Source organism: Anabrus simplex, chromosome 1, assembly GCF_040414725.1.
Source record: "Anabrus simplex isolate iqAnaSimp1 chromosome 1, ASM4041472v1, whole genome shotgun sequence".
NCBI classification, from domain to species: domain Eukaryota; kingdom Metazoa; phylum Arthropoda; class Insecta; order Orthoptera; family Tettigoniidae; genus Anabrus; species Anabrus simplex.
In genome coordinates this window covers 1170821849-1170838664 of record NC_090265.1, presented here as the reverse complement: position 1 = coordinate 1170838664, position 16816 = coordinate 1170821849, and the positions used below count along the sequence as shown (strand labels likewise).

The window sequence follows — 16816 nt, the reverse complement described above, 5'->3', positions numbered from 1 at the left end:
TCGCCTGCACCCAATGTAAAAATCCTCCCTTGGACAGACAGGAAGAAGATTTTTAACCAGATAAATTTTCGGCCATGAGTGTTCACATGAAAGAAACAGGAGATACTTATATATTTATCAAAAAAGATTTAACCAACTTAAAGAGAACAAAGAAGGTAGACTGATGAATGAGTCTGAAAACATTTACATTTTTATTGACCAGTTTTTCAAACGTGATCATAATTTAAATGTCACTATAGAAAAAAATCTCCTTTATGATCAAATTCCACATTTCAGACTGATAAGATTACCTTTAACAGTTTTGCCCATCCACTGATAGACCTCCCTCTCAGTGTACTGTAGAAGCCCCTCCTTCTCACCACCCACCCCGCAGCTCACACTCCTCTACGCAGCGTACACAGATACAACACGAGGTGATCAGTGTTCCCACAGCCATTCGGATAGGACGCATTACCAGAAAGAATCAGCAAACAAGGAAGCAAGGGGATGCCTATCTCCCCCATTAACATTTTATTTTCAAATCTTAAGCTCTATTACTTTGTTATTTCCCCTCTTTCATTACAGACTTTCAATACTTCAGTTCATTGTTATTGAGCAAATAAGGTCCAAGTTTTTGCTGAAAGACAATCTTGAGAAGTCCCCTCTTCCGATCAACGCATCAGAAGGCAGTCCCATTTTAACACATTTTAAACACAGTATGGCAACAACGGAGACAATATTCAGATCACTGATCACAACAACAGTGTATTATAAATGCACAAATGGACTTTTATAAAATGTGAAAATAATTCTTTGGGTGTTTTTATAAGTTGTAATGCATGTTAATCATAGATATTTTAACAAATAGAGCAACCTATGTTAGTAATAATAATAATAACTTAAATGTTTCCACCTTTTCAATACAATATATTCACAAGATTACAAAATGTTAGTTCAACAACTTTTACCAGTGACAGGTCCGCCTCCATAACATATCGGATAGTGTTATTAGCTGCCGTCCTTGGGGCGCCCGGGTTCGATTCCCGGTACTGCCAGAAATTTAAGACTGGCAGGAGGGCTGGTATGTGGTTGAAATTGTATATGTGCTCACCTCTAGTGGGGGTGTGCCTGAAAAGGAGCTGCACTACCTCGGGATGAGGACAGAAGTTTACTTACTTACCAGTGACATACAAGTGTTAGGATTTTGTTAGCAATTTTAATCTTAGATATAGGAAAGCGGCTGAACGATCCTATAAAAGTTAGGCGAAACACGTCCCACAATTAGACATTGTAATATTATATATGTAATTAACCCATTGCAATGTAAATATTTTCCTTGAGAAATGTACCTTGGAATGTGATTATTTTTTCTACATTTTGAGATGGACCTCGTATAGTGGCGTAATCAGATACGGTGACATCTTGCAGAATTTTATTTGCATAGGCATTGGTTTCCTTGCAAATTCCCTCACAAAAAGTGTCAGTAAGGAATTGACTCACAACGTCATATTCTGTAGCATTATCAGCCAGATGCCTCCTGACTCCTGTAGTATTTAGCTCCCCAACAACTGCACACGCATTGCCTTTCGGAACATTACTGGCCAAACTCAAATATATTAAATTTGGAGTTGATGGATTATTTCGTGTTCAGAAAGTCTGGAATTGATGGTGCTCCAGTGTCAAATTATAGGTCACTCTGTTATTCATGGTACACTGCCACACACGATGTTATGGCTGCTTCCCTACTTCTAAATCTTCTTGCTCTGGATTATTTCGAAGGTGCTGGTGCCACTCCATTAAAATATCGAAGGTACAGCGTTCTCCTTAAGTCTTCTTCTTTCACCTAAAATTATGGAATAATGCTGAAATTGAAAATCCTCAGCATGTTTTCAGGCCCTATCTAGCGGCGAGGATAGACATTGTGCTGGCTGCCGAAGCCTGTCACACTCCTCTGGGGCAATAATTAATGGCTTTCAGATGAAATGAAATGAAATGAAATTGGAGATTGTTACTGAAATGAACGATGACAAGGAAAACCAAAGTACATGGAGAAACCGAGGTGCTGGTATTTTGTCCCACAGGAGTTCTTTTACATGCTAGTAAATCTACCGATGCGAGGCTGACATATTTGAGTACCTTCAAATACCACTGGACTGAGCCAGGATAGAACATACGAAGTTGTGCTCAGAAGGCCAGCGCTCTACCATCCGAGAACGTCACTAACTTATAAAATTATTTCTTAATTACAATTAATTATCTCATTCACTCCTTTCAGCAATGACAATATCTTCAACTGCAAAATGCTTCGAGCAGACATTGATATTGAGAGTCACACTTTTATTTCTTAGGTCCTGTCTACAGAGCGCATGCAACCACTTTTTACGGAAGGGCTCCTTCTTAGGAAATTGATGGTATGAATATGATTGACCGTAATTTTGGAACATTGAAATAGTGCAACAGTCAGACAAAGCAGTTTTCTTGTTTTCTTTTCTGCCATTGCAAAATATTAAAACTTTAACTTCATCAATTAACTAGATAACTTCCATTAAAAACATAGAGGAACAAATGACGATCGACAAGCACATACCGTGTACCACTCGTGAGACATTTATCGGTAGTATTTCAGTACATCCCTGTTGTTCGATGTAGTGAGGTTATGTACGAAGTTATCTTCATCCTCACTATCACTTTCACAAGCGGAGTCACAGTTCTCAGTTGCACCATGACTGCTAAAACTACTATCAGATAATTCTGAGTTACGTTCATCACCACTATCAAGGAGAAATTGCAGAATTCTTTCCTCTTCCTCCTCGCGATGTTTGCACGACATCTTGCTCCGTTGTAGCATTCATTTCATGAACAAAATGACCTACTTTAAAAGCAAAATGAACATTGACAAAATGACCGGATAATAACATTAGCATGTAAATATGCTAGAACTATCTAGGAACGTAATTCTAAAGTACAACATCACAATCAAAAGAAATCGGTAGTCAGACAGTATTTCCGACTTGAATACGCGGCGATGGTTGTACCCGTCATTACATGTTAACGAATGCGGAACTCCTGACAGCTGTACCCGTCATTTTAGTGGATTGGGTTAATAAAAATCACAAAGTATTGGAAAGGTGGACTCCAACAGACATTCTTTCAAAAAAAACCTGCGTCTTTTTCTCGATCAAAAGACTGCAGTAATTGGCTGCATTCACTGTCCTTTGTTCATGCAGGAAATCCACCCGTAAAATGTCTACATAATCCCAAAAAACAGTTGCAAGCCCCTTTCCGAGCAGTAAGGCCTTAACTGGCGCAGCTGCACCTAGTTCCCACCACTCCGTATTTGCTTGTTTTACATAAAATCAGCTTCATGGTCCGTATCGCACTTCAATAGATTCACAATTAAGCTATTTATTTATTTTCCACCTAGTCGATACAATGATTGCTTAAGGCAATTTTTAAGCAATCATTGTATCGACTAGGTGGAAAATAAATAAATACTTAATTGTGAATTTGCTTGTTTTGACGTTGGGGTGTAATGTTGAACCCAAGTTTCATCAGAAGTCAGAATGTGATGCAAAAAACTTGTATCCGTCTTCCTCATAGCAATTCAGATGCCTCTGGCAAACTTCCTGGCATAAATTTTTTTGTTACTGCATGAAGAGACAAGAAACCCACCTGGCAGACAATTTCCAAAGGTTGAGTTGTCATTGTTGATGGCTTGAACACTTCTAGTGCTTATTCCTACAAGTGAACCAATTTCAGACATTTGTATGAACCGATCTTCGATTAAGTCACGTACAGCATGAATGTCGTCTTCAGTAATACTTGTCCTTGGTCGTCTTTGGTGCACCAGGGTCTTTGAAAGGGTTACTTCCTCTGACTGTGCATGGAGCCTTCTCAAAATTTCTGAAGCTTTGGTGCCTTCTTTTGCTGGAAACTTACATATGACAGATGGGACTAACCAGATTCTGTTTGATGTAATTAGTCATGTAAACATATTTTAATGGCCATTGGCTGCAGTAAAATCTTTATTATTAAATATGATATATTGCACAACGGGTGTGTGTACCTCTTGCTCGCTCGTGGCACACTGAATTAAGCAGTCACTCTGTAGTGTGTGACGCATCAAGAACCCTACTCCAGCCATCCCCACCAATATTCTCTGAAAGCCCCACCCATTTCTTTTTGCTACTGGAGACATTAATTAGTTCCGGTTTATATTTGATGTATCCTCGTACTCATGCTGTTTGTTTATGGTGTGCATTTTTTATTTTATTTTTCAAATGAGTATATTTTATGTCATTTATTTAGTGCCAATTTAGAAATGTTACTTGCTTTGTATATTCATTCCGTAACAGTGTTGGTGAATTTTCCTTGCACAAGGATGATAATAATATTGTCCGCATAGCCAGTGATGTTATAGTTTACACTGCTGATGATATTCAACAATCTGTCTATCACAAAATTACACACCATAGGAGATATCACTCCTCCTTGTGTACAGTCACTGACTCTTGCCACTAAACTGTTACCCACTTTGTACCACTTTGCTTTTGAACATTGACTCAATGCATTTACATATGGTTTGTTCAGTCCAAACTCCCTGACCACGGCGGTCATTAGAATGAAGGGATGTGTTTCTCAAAAATTCCATCTATGTCCTGGAATGCTCATAACATTACTCCCTCGAATTCCACAGTTTTCTCAGTCTGTTGACTTTTTCTTGTCTGTAGGCATACTGGTTCTGATGTAAAGGTCGACTAGCTAGAACATAATCTGTTACATGTCAGTCAAGCATTTTGTGAAGAGTTTTGATTGAGCTGGTGTTTTTACCAGGGGCATCTACTGTAGGTAAAGGACAAACATGCTACCCCTACAACATGTGGCTGAGAGAGAAAAGGGATTAATGTATCAGTATTTAGTAATACCCGTAATAATAATTATTGAGATCAGTATGGGGGTCATGTGTTGAAAAATTAAATTGTGTACAACCTTGCTTGTCCATTTCTATTGAATTAGGCGGAGAAGATAAACAACAACAACAACAACAATATGGCAAGCGGGTGACATCAGATCAACAGAATAGGTTAGGTTTCTTCTTGGGATTTGCAATTGTCACAACATTTCTACGAGAGATAAAGGACCCAGAAATCCGAGCTAGCCTTGCATTTTTTTTCTTTCCTGTGTAATTGAAATCGCAGAGAAATATTAGAGTAAGGGAGTGTCCTGTGGCATTTTTGTAATGAGTCAGCAGGGCTAAAAGTGTTGGCGGAAGAAGAATGTTCACTCATTTTTCTACAGTCCTTAAAATGTATTGCTTCATATTATTGACTGAATGTGTTATTGACGGATGGATGGTCAATAGTAGAGCTTTCTAATTAATTTAGTTGATTTAGACATTTTTAACTTCAGTTACCAGTTTTCTGAGTGCTATATTAGTACATGTTTTGTTTTATTGAAATAATATGAGGTAATGTTATGCATATATTAATTTTCATAGGTTATGCTAATGCAAAAATCTACAAATGTGACAATGAAAAGTGTCCTCGACCAGCATGTTTTATCTCTGGTGGTTCTTCAAAGGACGATACCTTTCCTTGCCTGCGACCTAACTGTTCTGGGCGCTTCAAGCTTGTTCGGCACGTTTCCTTTGTAGACTGCCCTGGACACGACATTCTTATGGCTACTATGCTGAACGGAGCTGCTGTCATGGATGCTGCTTTGCTGCTCATAGGTATGCTCTTTTATCTTATTTTATTTTATATTTAATGCTCCAGGTATTGGATTGACCTTATTTCCTGTCCCTTAAACCTTCAGTCAATTAATTAAGTGCTGCAACGGTGATATTTAAAAACGGTACTTAAAAACATGCTTCGTCTACAGGGCATACAAATGCATACTATACCACTTTTTAATTTTTTGTTGTGACCCTATTTTGTTCATTTTAATTGTTTGAGGTTTATATTTTAGTTATATTTTGCACAGAAAAATGTACTATACTTGAATGGTATGTCTGATATTGCTTGAGTAAATGTGTTTGTGGCCATGTGACGAAACATGAAAGGTCGGACCTCAAGGCTGAATAGATGACACTTATTGTATCTCATCTGAATTTACATCACTAATTACCGGGCAAGTTGGCCGTGCGGTCTGGGGCACGCGGCTGTGAGCTTGCATCCGGGAGATAGTGGGTTTGAATCCCACTGTCGGCAGCCCGGAAGATGGTTTTCCGTGGTTTCCCATTTTCACACTAGGCAAATGTTGGGGCTGTACCTTAATTAAGGCCACGGCTGCTTCCTTTCAACTCGTAGGCCCATCCTATCTCATTGTCGCCATAAGACCCATCTGTGTCGGTGCGACGTAAAGCAGCTAGCAAAAAAAATAAAATAAAAAAAAATAAAGAAAAAAAAATAAAGAAAAAAAATCACTAATTTTAGAATAACTTCCTTGTCATATCCTAAGAATAGGGTAGGCTCAGGACTCGGGAGCGTATAGTCAGATTGGCAAAGATTGAATATCACTTATATTCTAAAACCCTTGATTATATGCACATATATACATTTACATATATAATTCTGACACCATACAGTATACTCTGACACCATTCAACCTTTAAATCTCTCTTCAACTTCAGAACTTTTTGTGAGTCTTTATATTACACACAAGAATATATATGTTCATTGGTTTAATACTTAACTACGGGGTAGAGCCGATCTCCGTCCAGTTGAAGTCTTCTTTTCTTCTTTCTTCTGCGCTGTGTTCTCTGAAACCCGTTACTTCGACTGCAATGTGAAACTTTCCCAAATAAGAATGATTGCTGGTTTATATTATTATTATTATTATTATTATTATTATTATTATTATTATTATTATTATTATTATTATTATTATTATTACTACCCTAATTACCTAATTGACTATTGGTGTGGAAAACGCCTGTGATCGTTCACTAACGAATCACACTCAGTTCAAGAGCCTATTGTCCCTTTAACTTGCTATTACTTTAACTACGTATTTGCGGCTCTACTCGAAGTATACCAGCACCCTCAATAGTTCTCCCTGGCCATCTATCAGTTCACTTGGCGATAGGGCCTCCGGCCTACACAGTCCCAAAGCTCACATTCAAAAACCGATCGTCAAAAAGCGTTCCGTCGAGAGCTGAGAATCAAAAGCCCTGTTGTTTACGAGTTACGAGTTTATATATTTCCTTCTATTCTTTCGAGAACTCTCTCTTAACCAAAATATCACCACCACTAGTCACGTGTATACGTCACAGCATCATTGTTCTCTGATTGGTTCCTTAGTATGGAACCTCCCAGTCACGTTGTTCTACATGTGATGTTCTAGAACAATTTGGAAGCTATCTGTGTGTCTCTTACACGTGACATCGTACATTTCCAGAAGAAATGCAAATTTAGCTTGCACAATGTCTTATCATAACATTGAGTCACAACTTTTGGTTACAAGTTTCTACATAACATAGAATGTTCTAATCCTTTCTTTACCGGGCGAGTTGGCCGAGCGCGTAGAGGCGCGCGGCTGTGAGCTTGCATCCGGGAGATAGTAGGTTCGAATCCCACTATCGGCAGCCCTGAAAATGGTTTTCCGTGGTTTCCCATTTTCACACCAGGCTGTACCTTAATTAAGGCCACGGCCGCTTCCTTCCAACTCCTAGGCCTTTCCTGTCCCATCGTCGCCATAAGACCTATCTGTGTCGGTGCGACGTAAAGCCCGTAGCAAAAATAAATCCTTTCTTTGGAATATTCTATCATTCCAATTATTATTATTATTATTATTATTATTATTATTATTATTATTATTATTAAGTATGAATTATACTGAATTATACAGACTCTAATTTCCCTTCATATACACGTGTTCATATACTTGCTACTTTTCACATCACAGGCTTTATACCCTGGAGGTCGCTGATTCAAATCTCATTCGAGTCCGTTCGCTCACTCTGCTATACGCGAAAGGCACATCGCGAACCCCCATTCACGACACCTTCCACGCCTGGGAAGAAGTGCTTCGCGTCCTCTTGACGCAAACACTTCTGTCAGATATTTGTGTTTGCTCATACCTTACCGTGGATGTGGAATTTCTCCCCTGTGTGGCATTATTACTTTAAACTCTACCCTTCTCTTTATATCTTAGGCTGCTGGGTGTTTGCACTGTTGCTGTATCTTCAGTCTCAACTACATTAATCTCTTCTAATTTTGTATGCTAGGACGACTACCTGGTAACCTTGGTCTCTCAAAATGGACCACTACGTCACCATCTGATGACTTTTCTTTAACCTTATTCTCATTATTTTCTGCTTAAAGCAAATTTTCGTGCAACAGCCAGTAGCATGATCCCAATAGTTTTTCTGGAATATTCCCTTAAAACATGGACAGCATTTACAACATGTCAACAAAATTATTAGAGCCAGTAGAGCCACTATTGTCTACACTATGACTTTATATACATTTACATCAGCATGTAACTGTATTATATATAGTTCCTTTTCCTTTTTTAACACTAAATTTTCCACATCCTCTAATTTGACACTAGCATGTTTGACATCGTCAAGGTGTGTGAGCAGACTGTGCAACGGCACCTCTTTTAATTCAGGTAAGTCTTGTAATTTGATATCACTATTAAGATATTCACAACATTTATATTCTAACAAACATCTGGAATTAAATCCTTCCTATAAGTTGTGTTAACACTACCTGTGGACCATATCTTACTATTTGGTCCGTAAATGGTGCAATGTTGATACGTTGTAATTATCCCAACATTTACCAAGTTTACATTATGTGTTTCATCACAAACTATGGTTACCCTTGTAAGCTCTGAAGTCAAGTACAGATATTTATTGTCACTTACAGGTAACCATACAAGCTGATTGACTTTAATTATGTTTTTGTTACATTCTTTTGGTACTGTTGTTGTCCCTTTCAACAAAGTTAAAACACAATCCTTTTCTCCGTGCACCACTTTTAACACAATACTCGATTTACACACTCTGTGAATTTCATCTGGCAATTTACAGTCTCTCACTTGTTCTTTGGTTAAATATGCATAAAACTGTTGTTCTGAATCAATAATAATGAAGTCTTTTTCTACTCTGAAATGAACATAGTCTTTTACAATATTTACATTATTATTCCTGCCTTTGATTAGTGTGGGGAAGGGAAGTATTTCATATAATTGAAAGTTTCTCTTGTTGCTTAGAGGCATAATCACTGCATATACCAGCATGTTCTTATTTATGAATGCATTTACAGTTACAATCTTGTAAGTTAAATAATCTTGAGTCATATCCATGTAAGTTTACCTGCATTTACAAGAACTTGTCTGATGCGGAAATAGAAGGGAGTTTTGTGACTATAACTGAAAAATATATGTCCATTTCCTTCCTAACCCTCTTCAGAACGGGTGTATTCCGAATGGATCTAACGAGGTGAACCCACCAAGTGCAACAACCCGATTTCCCAGAAGCTTTGCGTTCTGAGAGTGGGGCTGAAGTTTTGCACACCACGAGCTTCGTGTGAAGGCAGGTTTGCCACAGTTTCGTTTTTGATGAAGTCACTTGGGAAAGAAACATCGGTAACATTACTGATGATTTCATGTGTTGGCATTAAGTTTGTGACAAACCACACATAACAGATAATTTTTTGAAAAACTGGCATTTGCAGTTGATTATGAATCGATGCTTGGATTTTTATTGCATCACGTATAGTCTTGATATCCCTTTGCTGTGCAATGAGTGTAGAACAATTGACGTTCTAAAATTATTTTACCATACAGAACATTAATAGATGAATAAAGGCAATGATATTTCAAAATACATTTAACAAAACCATTCGCATACTTGCCAACTTTCATGGTTTATCCGTAAAATTTACGGAAATTGCAGAAATTTACAGTTTTACAGATGGACAGTGTCATGTTACAACTTCACCTACAAAAATTTGAAACGTTAACATTTGATAATCACCCCACTTCCGTACAATCTATTGTTTGCGTGGGTCAAAGGCAAGTCCACGATAGTCGATAACTCATTCTTTGTATGATTGGTACTTCTAACCGTGTGATGTTTGTGTCGTTATTGGAATTGAATTTAAAGCCGGAATAACAGTTCTTCCATGTGAATCTTAGATATTGAAAGGCTCTGCTCTGGAAATTCTGTGCTCCGTTCCGTCTGCTTGTTGTGACTTAACCCATATTCTTTGATCACGTGATTGTTCTTTGTTCACGAAGGTGGCATTCCTTGAATGTTTTGGCCTTGAAAGGTTATGACATATTTTAATGAAGTGTTCGAATTTTTGTGTTATAACTTCGTGCTTCACAGTTTCCTGTATTCCTTCGACTAATTACATTTGTTCCACACGTGTGTGTGTTTCTACCATGTGCATATTCTTTGTTCATGAGGTTGGCATCGTGTTTATTTAATGGTTTAATACTTGGTGTGCTTTGACATGTTTTAACGAAGTGTTTCACTGCCTTGTGTGGTTATGTTATAATTTTATATGATGTTCAGTGATCCAGGTTCCTTTCGATGTTTCAGTAGATATCGAGACATTTGTTCTCGGACATTTTCATATGCTATATTCCTGTTGTAGAATTCATGAATAAATCCAACAATAAACAGTACTTACAGACATTTAAAGAATCATTCTGTTGATTGTGCATGCAGACTGAAACAAGAAAAGGAGAAAAATTTGCCTTTTGCACGGAATGTGGGTGTGCTATTAAAATTGCATACCTGCCAACTTTTACGGTTCATCCGTAAAATTTATGGAAATTGCAGTATTTTACGGTTTTACGGATGGACGGTGTCATTTTACGACTTCGCGGACAGCAATTTGAAACGTTAACATTCAATAATCACTCCACTTCCGTACAATCGATTGTTGATATAGATGTTGAATCCCATAGGGAATCTGAAGTATTTGCCCTGAATGAGTGAATTTATAATACCAATATAGTTGGTCCATTATTGGACATTATAAATTTTCCAGCTAACTCATTCCTGGTTGCCAGCATTTTTTCCCCAGTGTGCTAAGTTAGGCTCATCAGTTGGTAAATAGCACACTTACCAAGGCGCATGGCTAGTGCATACTGTGGAGGCCACTGCGTAGGCTACTTTGAGTCACCGGCATTGTCAATGCACTATGAGAGACTTTGTCTCATTTTCAAAAATTGATGCCTGCCTGGCCATCAAATGATAGAGATGTATGCACTAGCCATGCGTCTTGGTAGGTGTGCTATTTACCAACTGATGAGCCCAACTTAGCACACTGGGGTGAAACGCTGGCAACCAGGAATGTGTTGGCTGGAAAATTTATAATGTCCAATAATGGACCAACTATATTGGTATTACAAACGTTTGTTTGCGTGGGTCGAAGCATGCTCTGTCTTGGTCAAAGGCAAGTCTACGATAGTCAATAACTCATTCTTTGATAGCATTGGTATTTTTAACTGTGCGAGTCTTAGGTGTCGACAGGCTCTGCTCAGGAAATTCTTTGTTCCACTCCAATTGTTGTGATTTAACCTATATTCTTTGACCACGTGAGTGTTATTCTTTGTTCACGAAATATGCGTTCCTTGAATGTTTTGTCCATTTGAGGTTATGGCATATTTTAATGAAGTGTTACGAGTTTTTGTGTTATAACTTCATACTTCGCAGTTTTCTGTATTCGTTGGACTAATTACATACGATCCACATGTGTGTGTGTTTCTTTTACCATGCTCATGTTTTTTGTTCACGAGGTTGGCATCGTGTTCATTTAATGGTTTAAGGCTTTTTGTGTATTGACACGTTTTAATGAAGTGTTTGACTGCTTTGAGTTACCATAAGTCGCTGACTCCACGCTGCAGGTATTCACAATCACCGACTTGTGAAAAACGGGTGACTTTTTCCTATCCACAGAGAACTTCGTATTTATGGCTTACTGGAAATTTCAATGTGGCAATCACATTACCAACAGTCGCAAACAGAGAATTGTCTATAGTTTGAACAATTCCAGCATCCTGTTTCGGAGTAGTTCTTCTAGGAGCCTTGTTCTGTGTCCTATGATCTAGCAATCCTTCTTTTTACCGTGTTCTTGCCATATTTGTACCTATCTCCAAATTGTCTTAAGACTGCCTGGTATTGCTTGGGGGACCATGTGAGCCTCCCACATGCCAATAATATGGCCTTGATTCTCTTGTGATAAGATAGGAGCCGTCTTATAGTGTTACAGTACAACGAAATGTAGGCCGCCAAGGGATACACACACTGTGCCTCCAGCACTACACATTCACTCCCTTTCCCTCCTTTCCAATACTGGGGTGGCTTTCAACACTGCCCCTTCACTCCCTCCCGTCCTTTTCAGTACTAGAGCGGGGTAGTGTTGATTGTTTATGTCGGGACACCATTTATGTGCACGTGTGTACCTTCTCATGTAACACATTGCCGGTATTCTGCTAAAGTACTGAGCTATCGCTTTGAATTCAACATTGGTTAATGTGGAACATTTTTGGGACCGAATAAATTGAACAAGGAATATGGGAAAATTACAGTTCCAGGAACGGTGCATCGAAGTTCTACTGTACATGTATACTATCATCAGAAAGTTTAAACTCGCCTCTGATATTCTCTATATATTCTTGAAACTCATACTTAATTGATATTTATTGGATTTCTGATCTATTTCATACTGCAGGCATTTGTTCTTGCTGATCTATTACACACTAAAATATGATATTTAACTATATTTAGGTAACTGGAGAGTGATAATCAGATAATTATTGGAGGGGGAGGTGATTAACACGAACAAGGGCATGTGAAATGAGGAACAATTATTCATGCAAAGCATTCCTATATAATAATATTATTCACAAACCGAAAAAGCAGAACAATTACTAGAGCTTCTTTTATAGTTTTATCTTAGATATTTAATAATGATGATGATGATAATAATAATAATATAATAATAATATTAAAATGTTTAATGTGGCAAATGGCCAGAACTAATTGCAAAGTATATACAAATTAATCATTCCTCACTTAATTCAGTCTAGGACATATTTCCTTTCTGTCAATGAGAGATATGATATCTATCACATTGCTTCGCACACCACAAACACACACATTGCAGATCTGGTACATGATTCGTCTTATGTTGGCAGCATTTATAATTTAAAAAATCCGTGAATAGCAAGACAGGTCTCTGAATGACTCAATTCATAACCGCTATCTGTCTACTCTGTTGTTGTCTTTGCATCAGTACAGTAGAATTCTTCCCATGTTTCTGCTTTCTTCCTTTTCAGTTTGTCCTAGTGGTCTCCATAACTCTTATTGTAAGTCAGATGCATCTGAATCTGAAGATCTTCAATAAAGAAGTTTTCTCTTGTCATTTCATATACTAAACGAGATGGGGTGACTTTTGTTACTTTGTAGGTAGATCGCTTTTACCTTCTCCAACTCTTTTAAGTCCTGTTTGCTAAGATAGTCCCAAATGAGTTCCATTCCATAGGTAACCGCAAGTTGTTATTTTAACCCTTAAACAAAATCCTTGCTGTGTCAGTAGAGATCTGGTTTAAGTTCTTGATGCTATTGATTGCAAATATTCCAGCTATGGTTCTCTCTCTGATGTGTTTCATGACCACTGTCGTTATTCCTAAATATTTACACTTACTATGTTAATTTTGGTGTCCTCACCCGTTAAAGTTTCTTTGCCTGAGGTTCTGCCTCCCCTTCTGAATATCATACCTACAGTCTTATTTTTGTTGGTAGTTAATTTATTCTCTTCAGACCACTTAGTTAATTTATTTTAGATATTTAAAGTCAATACAGTACTGGAATGAAGCTTACTACTTGTAATGGAGTTGGTTTCTCAAATACATTTTTGAACGAGTCTTATGTATGGAGTTTTCAATAATATTCACAAGTAAACAGAAAAATAGAACTTGTGATTCATAAATATTTTGAAGGAATGTTTATGTACAAAGCCACCTGGGCGACTGCCCTAAATGCAGATCAGTAATGATTGATTGATTGATTGATTGAAGCTATCAAAATTAATCATGATTTAAAAAAATAGAATTTTCTTCATAACTACATTTTCTTAATAGGCCTAAATGTCCCATTACTGTAAATTATGCATTTCATGATACAAACTGTGAAAAGCTCTACTGCCAGGTGTACCGCCTGAACAATCTCGATTGGGAAATGGCTCTGAAGGAATTCCCACTTTCTAATCTTATTTTGTGATATAAAACCATCTACCACCTTCTCCAGATTTAACGTCCTGGAATCCTCCGAAGACTACCGAACTCCACGTTCTTTGGTGAGGCAAAATGGCACTCTGCCCCCTAAGTAATATTTTTGGTGGGGGGCAGAAAACTCCTTGCCCACCCCCCAAACCCTCCAAGTTGGCACAACTGATAATGAGTTTAGTCTGTAAATTGCTCAGAATTTAAAAAGAATGGTATTTCTGTATCGGCCATGTCCACAGTACCAAGGAAATACACTTTTTAATTTTCTGTCATTTCTGTCTGTATGTACGGTAGGGTGTCCCTTATTTTTCGAAGTTTTAATTTTGCAATGCATAGGTTATTGTCTTATTCGTTTGGGCCTAAAACATCCAAAAACAATTTTTTTTCCTTTTTTTGGAACAGTGCAACCCGTCCCGACTCGTGCGCAAACATGTCCATACAAGTTGCGTCACAAGAGTGGCATGCTCTCACTGTTATTGTCACTTAGTTTTCGCTTATCGGCTAGCTAGCACAGTTTGTTTTATATTTTGAAGATATCATTGGAACTAAGAAGCAATAAAAAAGTATTTTCTTGGTTGGTGAAATAAATCACCGAATAACAGGTGCAAAATTACCATCGAATCGTCAAGTTCTCGCAGTTCTATTTTTCAACATATGTGAGGTTAAGTTGACTGTTAGTGAAAGCGCAAATCTTGTCATTTGGGAGTGTAACATGTTCTGGGAATAATTGAGTTAAGAAGTTAGTGGATCTTTATAAGTCTGGGGAGAACTGCAAAAATTAGCAAGAAGATTTAGGATTTACGTACGCACCTCGAGGAGAACTTTCAACTTGAATTGCTGTGCCGAAGTTAGACAACTCTTCCGGCAAAGAGCAAACGACAGCAGTATCAAATGCCCTTCATGACTGGAACCTGGATGATAAGGTACAAATGATGTGCTGTGATACAACGGCATCTAATACAGGACGCTTGAACGGAGCTTGTGTGCTTTTAGAGCAAAAACTAGAGAGAGAGTTGTTATTCTTTCCTTACCGCCATCATATTTATGAACTGGTGCTCAAAAGTGTGTTTGAATCAAAGATCCAACAAATCACTAGCAGTCCTGATATTCCGCTGTTCAAAAAGTTTAGACACAACTGGAAGAATATTAAGCCTAGTGCCATCGAACCGTGCACTGATTTTGTCCAACAGCATCTCTGTGAAACAAATATTATTGAATTGGTGACGTTTTTTAACAATGAGCTGTACAAGATAATTATCGCGAATTCATTGAGCTCGCTGTTGTTTTTCTCCTGGTGCAATGCATCAAGCACAATGGATGGCAAGAGCTATTTACTCCTTTAAAATGTGTTTACTGCAGTCCCAGTTTAAAATGAGTCCTAAGGACAAACAAGCTTTACAAGATGTTTATTTATTCATTGTGGCAGTTTACGTGAAGCCCTGGCTTGGATGTAGTTTGGCGATAAAAGTGCCGAATCAGATTTTTTTTTAAAGACCTTAAAAGATTACGAGGTAGTTGACAAGTTGATTTCCAATGCGGCTTTAAATAAGCTCAATCAACACTTGTGGTACTTGTCAGATGAAATAGCCATCCTTTCAATTTTTGGTGATGAAGTTGATGAGCAGACCAAAGGAAACATTGTAGAAAACTTACAAAAAGAAAGCTTTGGTGATTCCGGAAAGAGATATGTTCCATCGAAAGAAGAGATGTCTCGCTCTCTATATGGTACGTAGTAGACTAGTAGTGTTTAATCTGGTATTTAATTTAGAATTTCTTTGTTTTATTTATAGGCACTACAAGTATTTTTTATCTTGTTTCAGGGAAATCTTTGAGTGATTTTGTTTCTGTCAGGAGTAAAGATATATTTTCATGACTGAAACTTGACAGTGGTTTCCTTCAAGAAATTGTATCTTCATGGAAAGACAATGTGGCGTTTGTGGAAGCTAAAAAGAAGGTTTCTACCTTAAAAGCAGTTAATGACACAGCTGAAAGAGCTGTTAAACTAATGGCAGACTTTCCTGGTTTGATTACCGCAGATGAAGAACAGTAGCAGTTATTATTACATTGTGTGCAAAAACATAGAAAAATTTACTCAGACTGTAAAAAAGAGACTTTGAAGTGGAAATATCCAAATGAATAGCTATAAAATTTGTATCTTTTTTGTTACTTACAAGAAGCATTATATAAAATTCTATTTTCATTTATATTTCTCTAAAATAATTGTTTTGAGTGATCATCTACAACTACATTTAAAAGACACTTTAAGCAGCTATTCTAAAGCTTTTATGTCCCATCAGCACGGGTTAAAATTAATGTAGGAAGTTGAAATTCTGTACTTGGGTAACTAATAGACTAATAAACACAATAACGGGGTATGCGTTTCAATAAATTAAAAAACAAAATGCCCTTTTAAGGTACATCCTAATGTACGGGCATCATGAGAAAATGGCTGTAGAGAATTTAATGAAAATCGGTGTGTTAAGTCGGAGAATGGTGCACTAGGCTATAAATAGTTTTATTCACACTGAGTGAAATGGTAGTTTAGACGAAGGCCTAACATTTAATACTGAAATTTTCATGTTATTAA

The 16816-nt window shown here is 37.5% G+C and overlaps 1 protein-coding gene and 1 long non-coding RNA gene across 3 annotated transcripts in view; one reads left to right on the top strand and one right to left on the bottom strand.

The window, feature by feature from the left end:
• eIF2gamma (eukaryotic translation initiation factor 2 subunit gamma) overlaps positions 1–16816 on the top strand; it is a 426482-nt gene that overhangs the window by 216757 nt on the left and 192909 nt on the right. For both annotated transcript variants that reach the window (XM_067137496.2, XM_068225434.1), the window contains exon 4: positions 5477–5710. In XM_067137496.2, coding sequence (XP_066993597.1) covers positions 5477–5710 — 234 coding nt within the window. The remainder of the gene's footprint in view (positions 1–5476; positions 5711–16816) is intronic.
• The window catches only part of LOC137497014 (uncharacterized), a 47282-nt gene that overhangs the window by 16778 nt on the left and 13688 nt on the right, over positions 1–16816 (bottom strand). The window lies entirely within an intron of this gene.